This window comes from Schistocerca serialis, chromosome 7, assembly GCF_023864345.2.
Source record: "Schistocerca serialis cubense isolate TAMUIC-IGC-003099 chromosome 7, iqSchSeri2.2, whole genome shotgun sequence".
In the NCBI taxonomy this organism is placed as follows: Eukaryota; Metazoa; Arthropoda; class Insecta; order Orthoptera; family Acrididae; genus Schistocerca; species Schistocerca serialis.
Genome location: NC_064644.1, coordinates 335,923,898 through 335,938,797, shown reverse-complemented (window position 1 = coordinate 335,938,797; position 14,900 = coordinate 335,923,898). Strand labels below are relative to the sequence as shown.

Below are 14,900 nucleotides of genomic sequence, written 5' to 3'. Positions count from 1 at the left end.
ACATCAGATATTGGACAGGTCAAAGTATATCTTACAATTAAAACACTTTAGAAACTAGAAAATTATGTTCACAAAATTTTACAGCACTTCATATACTGGGCAAGTCAATGTGTAAGTTATAATTAAACCACATTAGAAACTTGAAGTTTACAACTGAATACATGTACAAGCCAATATTAATGATTAAAGTATTTGCATGATCCTCTCTTAAGTTCTAAGGATTTTTGAGGAACTCTTCTACACTATGAACTGACATGTATACTAGAGAATTACATTCACAGAATTTTACTTCATATACTGGGCAAGTCACTATACAACTTATACTTGAACCCCATTATAAACTTGAGAATTACATCTGAATGTATTTATAGGCCAATATTAATGGTTACAGTATTTGCATAATCATCACTTAGACTCTCGAGGATTTTGGAGGAACTCTTCCACACTATAAAAGCAATGTGTCAACAGATATTCTTTTAATGCTGCTTTAAAATTTTTTACATCTGTCATTACTTTAATTTCTCTTGGCAATTTATTGTAGATAATTTTTCCATGGTGTAATGTTCCTTTTTGGCACAAACTGGTTTTTGTATGGAGTACATGAAAGTTAGTTTTCTGTCTTGTATTATGATGATGAACATTTTCATTTTTGGGGAGGATACTAGGATTTGTTATTGTATATTTCTTTATAAACATTGCACTTTCAAATAGGAAAATACATGGAAGGGGAAGAATCCCCATCCTTTTAAATAATGGTCTACATGGTGTGTTCCTTTTTATTCCAGCCATGATTCTCACTATTCTTTTTTGCATCCTGAATAGTTTTAGGCAGGATGGCGAGTTACCCCAAAAAGTGATCCCATATTTTAGGACAGAATGTATATTAGAATAGTAAACTGTCATTAGACAGTCCTTATGACAGCAGTTTTCTAGCACTCTCATTAAATAACACATGGTGCTTAGCTTCTTTAATATGTTGTCAATGTGAGTTTCCCATCTAAGATTATCCTGTAGCCAGATCCCCAGAAATTTTGTATTAGGCACACTTGCAATATCCGTGTCTGACATCTGAATTCTTATATCCTCTTCAATGTTTCTCTTGATATTATGAAAATTTAATGCTACTGTTTTGCTTTTATTTATTATTAGTTTGTTTTGGTTGAACCAGTTTACAACATTTGTTAATGCCTCAGACAGTCTTGTCTGTAGTATCTCTGCAGTCTTCCCGCTGACTAATATGCTTGTGTCATCTGCAAACTGGATAGTGCTATGGTACTGGTTGGCTGATGTTAGATCATTTATATATATCAAAAATAGGATGGGGCCAAGTACCGAGCCCTGCGGTACTCCATATTTTACTGCTTTATAATCAGAATAATGTCTTGTTGATTTATTTTCTTTGTGAAAATGTATTTCTACTACTTGCTTGCGGTCAGTAAGATATGATCTAAGCCAGCTGTTAGGCATACCTCTGATACCAATTCTTTCAAGCTTCTGCAGCAATAGAGTGTGGTTTATGATGTCAAAAGCCTTAGACAGATCAAGGCATATGCCAGTTACTTTTTGTCCACTATCAATTTTTTCAAGTACTTCACCCAGAAATTCATATATTGCTGTTTCTGTTGATCGGCCTTTCCGGAAGCCATGTTGGGTTGTGGATAATATTTTGCACTTTTCTAGAAAATCTAGCAACCTCTTATGAAAAATTTTTTCTAGTATTCATCTGGGCAACCAAGTTATATCAGCAGTAGCAGCTCTTGTTTGGGGGCCAGGGACCACCAAATTCATTTCTCTGGTGCTACAGATTAATCTACCTGCAATCTTTGCCAAGATGGGACATACAGAGAGGCCACAGAAATTCAAATTCACAAAAACAGCATAAACAGAAGAGAAGAAGGGACTGGAATTAGACAAGTTGTGAACTTCAGTACTAAATAAAGCAAACAGTGCCAATTCTTCCATAATACAAGCTCTGTAACACATAATGGTGTGATTTCGTGATCTCAGGCAGTGGCCTGATGATGTCACAGCCCAACTATTGCATGGATACGAGGAAACAGTTCATTATGCTGAGCTAGTGTAAGTTTGAAAATAGTGTGTCTTATAGCCTTTTATGATGCCCAAACATTAGGAGATGAAATGTTACAACAACGACTGAAAACCATTTCCACATTGCAACTGTGGTTGAACTCGTGCACTCACCACCAAGTTCAATGAGCAACTCCTAACAGTAGCACCAATCAGCATACTTCATGAAACTTCCTGGCAGATTAAAGCTGTGTGCCTGACCGAGACTCGAACTCGGGACCTTTGCCTTTCGCGGGCAAGTGCTCTACCATCTGAGCTACCGAAGCACGACTCACGCCCAGTCCTCACAGCTTTACTTCTGCCAGTATCTGCTGTGAGGACCGGGCGTGAGTCATGATATGGTAGCTCAGATGGTAGAGCACTTGCCCGCGAAAGGCAAGGGTCCCGAGTTCGAGTCTTGGTCGGGCACACAGTTTTAATCTGCCAGGAAGTTTCATATCAGCGCACACTCCGAGGCAGAGTGAAAATCTCATTCTGGAAACATATTTCATGATAAATAAACAAGGCACAGATTTCAGGCATGGTTTAACACAAAGTGAATGCATCAAAATCAAATATTAATTTTATGGTCACACACAATATAGGTATTACAAAACTCATGAGACTGTATGCGCAACACATGTTTGCAACAGACATTAGTTGCATCTGTAGAACAAATAAAGATATTAAAAATTTCACTATTCATTCACTGCATCCCATAAATAGTAGGCTACAGGGATGTGAACTAAGTCAAGGCATAACAAATTAAAGAAACTGTTAGAAACTCCATTAATGATTAACTATTGCCAAATTCCAAGAAGTTATTTCTGTAATACCATCAAAATTTGACACAGTGAAATCAGTAAGAATGTTGCTGCATTGAAGTAAGCTGCTACTTCCTTGTTTATGTTAAGCAACTGTTCTTTTTCTCCTATTACTAGCTGAATTACTAAATAACCAAACTGCTGTATCTACATCTACAGCTATACTCGCACACCACTGTGAAGTTTATGACAGAGAGTATGTCTCATTCTACCCATTATTAGGATATTTTTCCTGTTCTTTTCACATATGGAGCATAGGAAGAATAATTATTTAAATGCATCTGTGCATGCTGAAATTAATGTAATCTTGTTCTCACAATCCCTAGATGGCAGCAGGTCAGAGGTTGAAGTGTATGCCAAGAGTCGTCATTTAAAGCCAGTTCTTGAAACTTTCGAAGTAGGCTTTCTTCAAATATTTTACATCTATCTTTAAGAGTCTGCCAGTTCATTTTTTTCACTTGCTGTGTCTTCGCCACCAAAAAAATCGTCCATCCAGTCACAAATTTCACTTGATACCCTATACAACTGTATTTTTGATAATAAGAATAGATGTGGCACACAGACTTAAATGCTTTTTGGAAATCAAGAAATACTGCATTTACTTGATTGCCTCGGTCCAAATCTTGCAGTATGTCAAGTGAGAAAATGCAGGTTGGGTTTCACACAACTGATGTTTTTGGAATCTCTGAGGTTGGCATTGAGGAGGTATTCTGTTTGAGATATGTCAATAAGTTTGCACTCAGAATATGTTCTAATATTCTACATCAAATCACTATCAAGGATACTGGATGGTAGTTTTGTGAATCACTTCCATTACCTTTCTTGTAAATGGGTGTGACCCCATACTTTTTTTAAACTAATGGATGCAGTTTTTTATTTGAGAGGTTTACAATAGATTATAGTTAACAGATGGACTAACTCAGTCAAAAATGTAGTATAGAATCTGACAGGAATTCCACTGGATCCTTGAGCTTGTTTCATGTTAATTATTTCAGTTGTTTCTCAACACCATAGACACTAACACTTATTTCACTCACCTGTTCAGTGGTACAAGAATTAAATTGGGGCAACTCTCCTGGGTTTCCCTTTGTAAAGGAATATTTGAAAGTGGAGTAAAGCATTTCTCCTTCTGCTTTGCTGTCCTCTGTTTCAGTTCCTACTTCGTCCATTTGAGTGAGTGGATGCTAACTTTTGTGCTTATGCTACTAACAGTTCTTAAATATGATTAGAATTTCTTTGCAGTTTGTGAGACATCTATAGACAAAATTCTGCTGTGGTAGTTGTTGCAGATTTCATGCATTACTCTCTAGAGGGCCAAATACTTTTTATTAGCATCTCTCTATCTATAGCCCTATGCTTTGTTTTTCACCTATTTTTCAGTAGTCTCTGTTTCTTTAGAAGTTTTTGTATGGTGACTTTATACCTTGGGGGTATCTCTCATTATGAACTGTTCTACTGGCTACATATCTATCCAATGCATAATCAACTATTCCTTTAAACCTGATTCCTAGTCCTACTACAAAATTCAAGTTCCTCATTGATGTAGGACATTACTGCTCTTTTATCTAGTTTGTTGAACCTATATAGCTTTCTCCTCCCCCCATGAACCATGGACCTTGCCGTTGGTGAGGAGGCTTGCGTGCCTCAATGATACAGATAGCCGTACCGTAGGTACAACCACAACAGAGGGGTGTCTGTTGAGACACCAGACAAATGTGTGGTTCCTGAAGAGGGGCAGCAGCCTTTTCAGTAGTTGCAGGGGCAACAGTCTTGATGATTGACTGATCTGGCCTTGTAACAGTAACCAAAACGGCCTTGCTGTTGTGGTACTGGGAACGGCTGAAAGCAAGAGGAAATTACAGCCATAATTTTTCCCGAGGGCATGCAGCTTTACTTTAAGGTTAAATGATGATGGCGTCCTCGTGGGTAAAATATTCTGGAGGTAAAATAGCCCTCATTCGGATCTCCGGGCGGGGACTACTCAGGAGGACGTTGTTATCAGGAGAAAGAAAACTGGCATTCTACGGATCGGAGCGTGGAATGTCAGATCCCTTAATCGGGCAGGTAGGTTAGAAAATTTAAAATGGGAAATGGATAGGTTAAAGTTAGATGTAGTGGGAATTAGTGAAGTTCGGTGGCAGGAGGAACAAGACTTCTGGTCAGGTGTATACAGGGTTATAAATACAAAATCAAATAGGGGTAATGCAGGAGTAGGTTTAATAATGAATAAAAAAATAGGAGTGCGGGTAAGCTACTACAAACAGCATAGTGAACGTATTATAGTGGCCAAGATAGACACGAAGCCCATGCCTACTACAGTAGTACAAGTTTATATGCCAACTAGCTCTGCAGATGAAGAAGAAATTGAAGAAATGTATGACGAGATAAAAGAAATTATTCAGGTAGTGAAGGGAGACGAAAATTTAATAGTCATGGGTGACTGGAATTCGTCAGTAGGAAAAGGGAGAGAAGGAAACATAGTAGGTGAATATGGATTGGGGCTAAGAAATGAAAGAGGAAGCTGTCTGGTAGAATTTTGCAAAGAGCATAACTTAATCATAGCTAACACTTGGTTCAAGAATCATAAAAGAAGGTTGTATACATGGAAGAATCCTGGAGATACTAAAACGTATCAGATAGATTATATAATGGTAAGACACAGATTTAGGAACCAGTTTTTAAATTGTAAGATATTTCCAGGGGCATATGTGGACTCTAACCACAATCTATTGGTTATGAACTGTAGATTAAAACTGAAGAAATTGCAAAAAGGTGGGAATTTAAGGAGATGGGAACTGGATAAACTGATTAAACCAGAGGGTGTACAGAGTTTCAGGGACAGCATAAGGGAACAATTGACAGGAATGGGGGAAAGAAATACAGTAGAAGAAGAATGGGTAGCTCTGATGGATGAAGTAGTGAAGGCAGCAGAGGATCAAGTAGGTAAAAAGATGAGAGCTAGTAGAAATCCTTGGGTAACAGTAGAAATATTGAATTTAATTGATGAAAGGAGAAAATATAAAAATGCAGTAAATGAAGCAGGCAAAAAGGAATACAAACGTCTCAAAAATGAGATCGACAGGAAGTGCAAAATGGCTAAGCAGGCATGGCTAGAGGACAAATGTAAGGATGTAGGGGGTAAGATAGATACAGCCTACAGGAAAATTAAAGAGACCTTTGGAGAAAAGAGAGCCACTTGTATGAATATCAAGAGCTCAGATGAAAACCCAGTTCTAAGCAAAGAGGGGAAAGAAGAAAGGTGGAAGGAGTATATAGAGGGTCTATATAAGGGCGATGTACTTGAGGACAATATTATGGAAATGGAAGAGGATGTAGATGAAGATGAAATGAGAGATACGATACTGCGTGAAGAGTTTGACAGAGCACTGAAAGACCTGAGTCGAAACAGGGCCCCGGGAGTAGACAACATTCCATTAGAACTACTGACGGCCTTGGGAGAGCCAGTCCTGACAAAACTGTACCATCTGGTGAGCAAGATGTACGAGACAGGCGAAATACCCTCAGACTTCAAGAAGAATATAATAATTCCAATCCCAAAGAAAGCAGGTGTTGACAGATGTGAAAATTACTGAACTATCAGTTTAATAAGCCACAACTGCAAAATGCTAATGCGAATTATTTACAGAGGAATGGAAAAACTGGTAGAAACCAACCTCGGGGAAGATCAGTTTGGATTCCATGGAAATTTTGGAACACGTGAGGCAATACTGACCTTACGACTTATGTTAGAAGAAAGATTAAGGAAAGGCAAACCTACATTTCTAACATTTGTAGACTTAGAGAAAGCTTTTGACAATGTTGACTGGAATACTCTCTTTCAAATTCTAAAGGTGGCAGGGGTAAAATACAGGGAGTGAAAGGCTATTTACAATTTGTACAGAAACCAGATGGCAGGTACAAGAGTCGAAGGGCATGAAAGGGAAGCAGTGGTTGGGAAGGGAGTGAGACAGGGTTGTAGCCTCTCCTCGATGTTATTCAATCTGTATATTGAGCAAGCAGTAAAGGAAACAAAAGAAAAATTCAGAGTAGGTATTAAAATCCAGGGAGAAGAAATAAAAACTTTGAGGTTCGCTGATGACATTGTAATTCTGTCAGAGACAGCAAAGGACTTGGAAGAGCAGTTGAACAGAATGGATAGTGTCTTGGAAGGAGGATATAAGATGAACATCAACAAAAGTAAAATGAAGATAATGGAATGTAGTCGAATTAGGTCGGGTGATGCCGAGGGAATTAGATTAGGAAATGAGACACTTAGAGTAGTAAAGCAGTTTTGCTTTTTGGAGAGCAAAATAACTGATGATGGCCGAAGCAGAGAGGATAAAAAATGTAGACTGACTATGGCAAGGAAAGCGTTTCTGAAGAAGAAAAATTTGTTAACATCGAGTGTAAATTTAAGTGCCAGGAAGTCTTTCTGAAAGTATTTGTATGGAATGTAGCCATGTATGGAAGTGAAACATGGACAATAAATAGTTTGGACAAGAAGAGTATAGAAGCTTTCGAAATGTGGTGCTACAGAAGAATGTTGAAGATTAGGTGGGTAGATCACGTAACTAATGAGGAGGTATTGAATAGGATTGGGGAGAAGAGAAGTTTGTAGCACAACTTGACTAGAAGAAGGGATTGGTTATTAGGACATGTTTTGAGGCATCAAGGGATCACAAATTTAGCGTTGGAGGGCAGCGTGGAGGGTAAAAATCGTAGAGGGAGACCAAGAGATGAATACACTATGCAGATTCTGAAGGATGTAGGTTGCAGTAGGTACTGGGAGATGAAGGAGCTCGCACAGGATAGATTAGCATGGAGAGCTGCATCAAACCAGTCTCAGGACTGAAGACCACAACAACAACAACATATATCTTTCTACTTGTTTTAGTTGCCTTTTGTATTTTGGTAATCACTGTTGCCTCAGTTTCATGGTCACCAATACCAGTTGTGATTTGGATGATTTTGTTAAGCTGTTCACTTCAAATATTTCTGGACCTATTAACTGTTTGCAAACATTGAAATGTATTTAGACAAAAATAAACAAAATAAATAAATTCTATTTCCACCTCAATTAATTGCAAGAGAGTCTTCGCTAAATTATATACAGCCTCGTGTCATAGATAAATTAATTTCAGAGATACCAACATCAACTTATGTTTTTGAAATGGAGCTACAATAATTTCTGCTGTCAATACCGTAAAATATAAAAATGACTATTTATTTATTTACTGCATGGCACAGCACAGTGTGAACTAATGAAATATAAATAGTCTACAAATAAGCATTAAATGTGGATATAAAATATGCAGGTCATATAAAAGGAAAAACTAACAACAGATATAAAATTAAATTAAATTTCATGTGACCTGGGCCTCCTGGCAGGTAGACGTGATCAGCTGATGCAAGGCTTTTGAGGTGACGTCACTACTTCTGCGACTTGTGTGTCGATAAGGATGAAATGATGATGACAAAGATGACAAACACCCAGTCCCTGAGCAGAGAAAACCACCAACACAGCCAGGAATAGAACCCAGGCCCCTTGGCATGTCAAGCTGGCACACTATCCACTCAGCTATGGTGGCAGACATAAAATTAAATAAGATATATAAAACAACAAAATATATGGAAACACAACTACATCCAAATATCTGTACCGCTGATGAATTCTACTACTTTTTCAGCTGCATGCAAGAATTCGGAGCAGTCACCAGTTAAAGCTGCTAATGGGCAATCTTCAGCTATATGTTTAATGGTTTGCTGGCAGCTCCACAATCACTCTTGGGAGAAGTTATTTTCTCCCTTCTGTACATTGAGTCAGTGCATCCGCCACAGTTTGTTCAAATTCTGTTCAAGGTAGACCAGATTTTGTGATGCTTGTCACATTGCATATTACGAAAGGTAGGTGATGCATGTTTGGTACACTTCTCTTTCCATACAAAATTGTTGCCTCTTTAGAAGTGAACCTCTACAATGCAGTCTGGTTCTGCCACTGTCAGGTTTGTCTCAGTGGATTTGTAGAAGCGAGTTGTTCTCAATTTTTTTGAGTTCTCTACTGAATGATTTCTCTCCTTGTGGATGGGAAGGAGTCTTATTGCTTGATATTGGCAGCCAATAGTTTGGAATTGTCTTTATTGTGCCTGTTATAAAGCACATGGTTTGATTTAGTTGGACATCAAGGCAAATAGTGTGATAATTGTTGAGCAAACTGGTTTGCAACTTTCTACCAGACAAACTAGATCTAAAGTTGAAGTTTGTAGCATGGTACAAGAAGACCCTTCTGAAGTGCTAGCATGTTTATGCAGGATGTTGTTGTGAGGTCTGAAACTGACAGCTGTGTTTGACAAATGATTCTTGAAGCACCGTGATCTAACTGGGATGACACCTAGACATCTTGGGTGTTCACTGTGGTACAGTAGTTAGTACTCAAAGTAAACACTGAGTTCTCAGTTGGCTAATTTGTTCTTGAGGTAGAATGTAGATGCTTCTGTTTATCTGGCACCGTATTGAAAACTCCAAAGGCTAAAGTGTTTCCTGCTAACTTTTACATCCTTCACCAAGATGTCCTCAGTGGCCTGTAAATGATTACAACATACTGTCAGGGCCAAATCATTGGTATATTCAAACTTCCAAGAGGTGGTTTTTGGTATATCAGCTATATAAAGGCTGAATAACAGGAGATCCAGAGCACATGCCTGCAAAAGAACATTGTTCACCTTCATTTAAGCACCCAGTGATGACTTGGAAACATCTGTCAGAAAGTGTGGCACTGACAAGGTTGTTGATATCTTTGCAGCAGAACGCATTCACTAATTTTAATATCATGACTCGTCTCCAAAGTGTGTCATATGCTGCTTTAAGGCTGATAAACATGGGTGAGGGTTTCAATTGTTTCTAGTAGCCTGTTTGTATCATATCATTAATGAGCGAATGTGATCTGAGCAGCTTCAGTGAGGGCAAAATTCAGCTGTTCAGTTGGGATATGTTTAAGTATCTCAAGACTGATCCTGTGGTAGAGTAATCTTTCAAAAAGTTTGTCAATCATGCTAAGCAGTGCAAATGGTCTACAGCTTTAGGATGAATCATTCATTTTTCCTCATTTTAAGACGTCTTTGATCTTAGCTCTCTTGAGTTGATGGCGAACATTATCTGTTAGCATGAGATCGGTGTAAAATATGGGAAGCCATTTTCTTGTATATGAGGAAGTCGGTATGGATGCCACTGAAAACCAACCGATTACTCTTTTGCAGCAGGAATTATATAGTATTATAAATATGACTTTGTAGGATTTCACCAATCAAAATATTACACTGTAATAACAAATATATTGTTCTTTTGCAACAGGAATTATATTGTGTTACAAGTATGACTTTGTAGGATTTCATCAATTGTAATATTACACTGTAATAACAAACCTATTGTTCTATTGCAACATGAATTGTATTGTATTGTATGGATGACTTTGTCTATTGCTTTAATGGCCTAACGACAATAAAATTATTCCATTCTATTCTATTCTATTCCACCGGGCTTTCCTTAACTTCATTTTATGAAGAGCTAGTCTGATTTCTTCCATGATGAAGGAAGCCAGCCAAGTAGTTGGTTCCTGTATTGCAGTTTGGATTAACAGTTTTGAACTTTTTTAAAATTAATTTAAGCCCCCAATCTCATGGAGATAGTGAAGTGGACACAAAATTATTAGCAACTTCATATGGTAATAAAGAGTCACAGGAAGCAAAAAAATATGAGAAATGATCATAATTTCAAACCAGTCATAGTAATATGTTAGATCATGAGAACTGTTCACAATCCTAGCACACAAAAATGTATGAAAAGCCATATCGTTACAGTGACCACAAAAGATGCTTTTAAATAAAGCCTGATTCAGCCTTTGCAGAACATTGCCTTAACAAAAACCACAGATAAAAATAGATGTAGAAGTCTCACACATAAAGGAAAAGGGGACAAAACACAGTCAGTGAGAAATTCAAAACCATATATGTATAGCCCACAGCTACTATTAAACCAAGCAAACACAATTTAATTATTGACCTTTTTAAGACGAGATCACAATTGCCTTTCGCGGGCAAGTGCTCTAGCATCTGAGCTACCGAAGCACGACTCACGCCCGGTCCTCACACCTTTACTTCTGCCAGTATCTCGTCTCCTACCTTCCAAACTTTACAGAAGCTCTCCAGCGAATCTTGCAGAACTAGCACTCCTGAAAGAAAGGATACTGCGGAGACATGGCTTAGCCACAGCCTGGGGGATGTTTCCAGAATGAGATTTTCACTCTGCAGTGGAGTGTGCACTGATATGAAACTTCCTGGCAGATTAAAACTGTGTGCCCGACCGAGACTCGAACTCGGGACCTTTGCCTTTCGCGGGCAAGTGCTCTACCATCTGAGCTACTGAAGCATGACTCACGCCCGGTCCTCACAGCTTTACTTCTGCCAGTATCTTGTCTCCTACCTTCCAAACTTTACAGAAGCTCTCCTGTGAACCTTGCAGAACTAGCACTCCTGAAAGAAAGGATACTGCGGAGACATGGCTTAGCCACAGCCTGGGGGGTGTTTCCAGAATGAGATTTTCACTCTGCAGCGGAATGTGCGCTGATATGAAACTTCCTGGCAGATTAAAACTGTGTGCCTGACCGAGACTCGAACTCGGGACCTTTGCCTTTCGCGGGCAAGTGTTCTACCATCTGAGCTACCGAAGCATGACTCACGCCCAGTCCTCACAGCTTTACTTCTGCCAGTATCTCGTCTCCTACCTTCCAAACTTTACATAAGCTCTCCTGCGAGGAGATGGCAGAGCACTTGCCCGCGAAAGGCAAAGGTCCCGACTTCGAGTCTCGGTCGGGCACACAGTTTTAATCTGCCAGGAAGTTTCATATCAGTGCACACTTTGCTGCAGAGTGAAAATCTCATTCTGGAAACATCCCCCAGCCTGTGGTTAAGCCATGTCTCCACAGTATCCTTTCTTTCAGGATTGCTAGCTCTGCAAGGTTCGCAGGAGTGCTTCTGTAAAGTTTGGAAGGTAGGAGACGAGATACTGGCAGAAGTAAAGGTGTGAGGACCGAGCATGAGTCATGGTTCGGTAGCTCAGATGGTAGAGCACTTGCCCGCGAAAGGCAAAGGTCCTGAGTTCGAGTCTCGGTCGGGCACACAGTTTTAATCTGCCAGGAAGTTTCATATCAGCGCACACTTCGCTGCAGAGTGAAAATCTCATTCTGGAGATCACAATTCCTGGATAGAAGTAAATCTTCAAGTTCTAGGCTAATGCAAAATTCTATTCCTGGTTATTTTTGTCATGTTACTGTAACTGCAAAATTGTGTAATTCCATATGTAACTGGTCAAAAAAAATGGTCATTGAAGCAATTTTACATTGAGCCAAGGATCAATACATCAAGAAGTTGAGATGTTTACCTTTATCTTATCATCATGTTTATCTTTGCTTTATCATCTTTGGAGTCAGTTATGTACCTGAAAATGGACTTGTAATCTGAAACCTAAGTTGTGCTGTAACCATAATAAAATTTGTTAAATAAGGCAAAAATAGTGTTTGTTTGATTAATATCATCATAATCATAGTTTGCATGACTTGATACACAGCAAGAGAATGTGAAAAATACAATCTGATTAGTCAGCTGAAAGAGTGCCTTTGATAATGCTAGATACATTTGTGAATGGAACATGCAGAGAAAGTTATAGAGTGGGCAGAATACTGACCTGCAAAAATATGTTGTTTGATCTTCATTACTATGTTTATAAATTCCAAGTTTATAAATTTTCTCACATACATGTTTAGGCATTTTAGCTATCATGCTACACCATTGGATACTCAAGAGCAACAAAAAAAAAATAAAAATTAAAAAAAAATGAAGTCAATGGAAAATATTTTTTTCCATCTGCTGGCCATTACAACAGACAGCATCAAGAAATGTAAAAGAATATCAACCTATATAGATATCTTAATTTCTAATTTTCTTTATTAATTCTTTCCTACTGCTTCTTTCGGGTACAAACTTACCAAATTTCAATTTTTCACGGGGGAACTCCCAAATTTTATTGTATGGCAGTAACTCTGCCTGTTCATCCAGAGGAAGATTTGGATTCATACTTTCTGGTGCTCCTTCCACAAAATTTTCAAGGCCAATTTCACTTAATTTTTTTCGTAGTTTCTGAAACACAAATAAAGTTTCTGGTATGATCTTTGAGGTGCTATATGCCTGCTTAAAAATGAAGAAAAATAAAAAATGACAACCACTACTGCAGAAAACCCGTAAAAGTTATTCAGCTGAGACAAGAAACTGTCTATAATATAATGTAACTTTTTAATAAATGGAAAACAAACAAGTAATACAATATTTGTAACAAATGAAACATGTCACTAAGCAGCTGTTAACATTAGAATCAACTGCACCATAAATGACAGACATGAATTAACAATATTATGAAAAGGAAAGTTGCTACTCACACATGACTGCAGTCTCTGGCACATGACTGCAGTCTCTGGCAGCTGAAGCCACAATGCGAGCAGCTGCAGCAGTGCAAGATGGGAGTGGCAACTGGATAAGGGTAAGGAGGAGACTGGGGTGGGGAGGAGGAGGGATAGTAGGGTAGGGGTGGGGGACAGTGAAGTGCTGCTGGGGAGTGTGCAGGGACAAGGTGGAGAGAGGGTGGGGCAGCTAGGAAAAGGAGAGAAGTAAAAGGACTGGGAGCAATTGTGGAATGGGGGCTGTGTAGTGCTGGAATGGGAACATGGAAGGGGCTGGATGGGTGAGGACAATGACTAATGAAGGTTGAGGCCAGGAGGGTTATGGGAATGTAGGATACACTGCAGGGAGAGTTCTCACCTGTGAAATTCAGAAAAGCTGGTGTTGGTGGGAACGATCTATATGGCACAGGCTATGAAGCAGCAAAGGGATGGGAACGGTAAGCTCCTTTTAGTGGCATGCAGGGACTTGGTAAGACCTGGTTAGGGCAGCTAGCTGAAGTCAAGATGTCAAACAGGGGTATGGGGGGAGGGGCAGGTGGGGGCGGGGGGAAGTAAGGAGAGAAGTAAAGGAAGGGATAAGAGACTATGTTTGCGTTAGTGGCACCTGAGTAGTGCTGGAGTGGGAGTAGGGTAAGGGCGGATGGGTAAAGGACAGGGACTAACAAAGGTCGAGGCCAGGATATACTGCAGAGAGAGATCCCACCAGCACAATTCATAAAAGCTTGTGTTGTTAAGAAGGACCCAGATGGCACAGGCTGTGAAGCAATCATTGAAATGGAGAACATTGTGTAGGGCGGGTGCTCACCAACTGGGTGGTCCGGTTGTTTCCTGCCAGTGGCCATACTCATGCAGATAGGCAGTTTGTTGGTCATCATGTCCACATAAAACAGATCACAGTAGTTGCAGATTAGTTTGTAGGTCACATGACAGCTTTCACAGACAGCTCTGCTTTTGATGTGATAGGTGTTTCTTGTGACTGTATTGGAGTAGGTGGTGAAAGGAGGATGTATGGGACAAGTCTTCCATTTACGTCTGTTACAGTGATAAGAGCAATGATGGAAGGTGTTGGGAGTAGTACTGAAGTACGGATGGACTAGGATATTATGTAGGTTCAGCAGGCAGCAGAATACTAATGTGGAAGGGGTAGGAAGGATTGTAGGTAGGATATTCCTCATTTCAAGGCATGACAAAAGATAGTCAAAACACTGGTGCAGAATGTGATTAATTTGCTCCAGTCCTGAGTGATACTGAGTCATGAGGGTAATGCTCCTTTGTGGCCAGACCATGGGATCTGGGAGTTGGTTGGGTCAATGGAGTGATAAAGTGCAGGTGATTTTTGTGCACCTTATAATCCAGCTTGCCAACAAAGGCTCCACCACTGTGGTTTCAAACTACAGGGATAACTAGCAGAAGGATTCTGCCAAATTTATCCACCTACAAACCCTGCCACAGTGACCCCATTCCAGAAATCTAACAGAATTTCCAGTCTCTCCTCAACTCCTTAG

The 14,900-nt window shown here is 39.4% G+C and overlaps 1 protein-coding gene across 5 annotated transcripts in view; it reads right to left on the bottom strand.

Annotated features, from left to right (window-relative positions):
* LOC126412422 (mast/stem cell growth factor receptor kita-like) overlaps window positions 1–14,900 on the bottom strand; it is a 308,669-nt gene that overhangs the window by 77,990 nt on the left and 215,779 nt on the right. For all 5 annotated transcript variants that reach the window (XM_050082017.1, XM_050082013.1, XM_050082014.1 and 2 more), the window contains exon 12: window positions 12,928–13,078. In XM_050082017.1, the coding sequence (XP_049937974.1) occupies window positions 12,928–13,078 (151 nt within the window). The remainder of the gene's footprint in view (window positions 1–12,927; window positions 13,079–14,900) is intronic.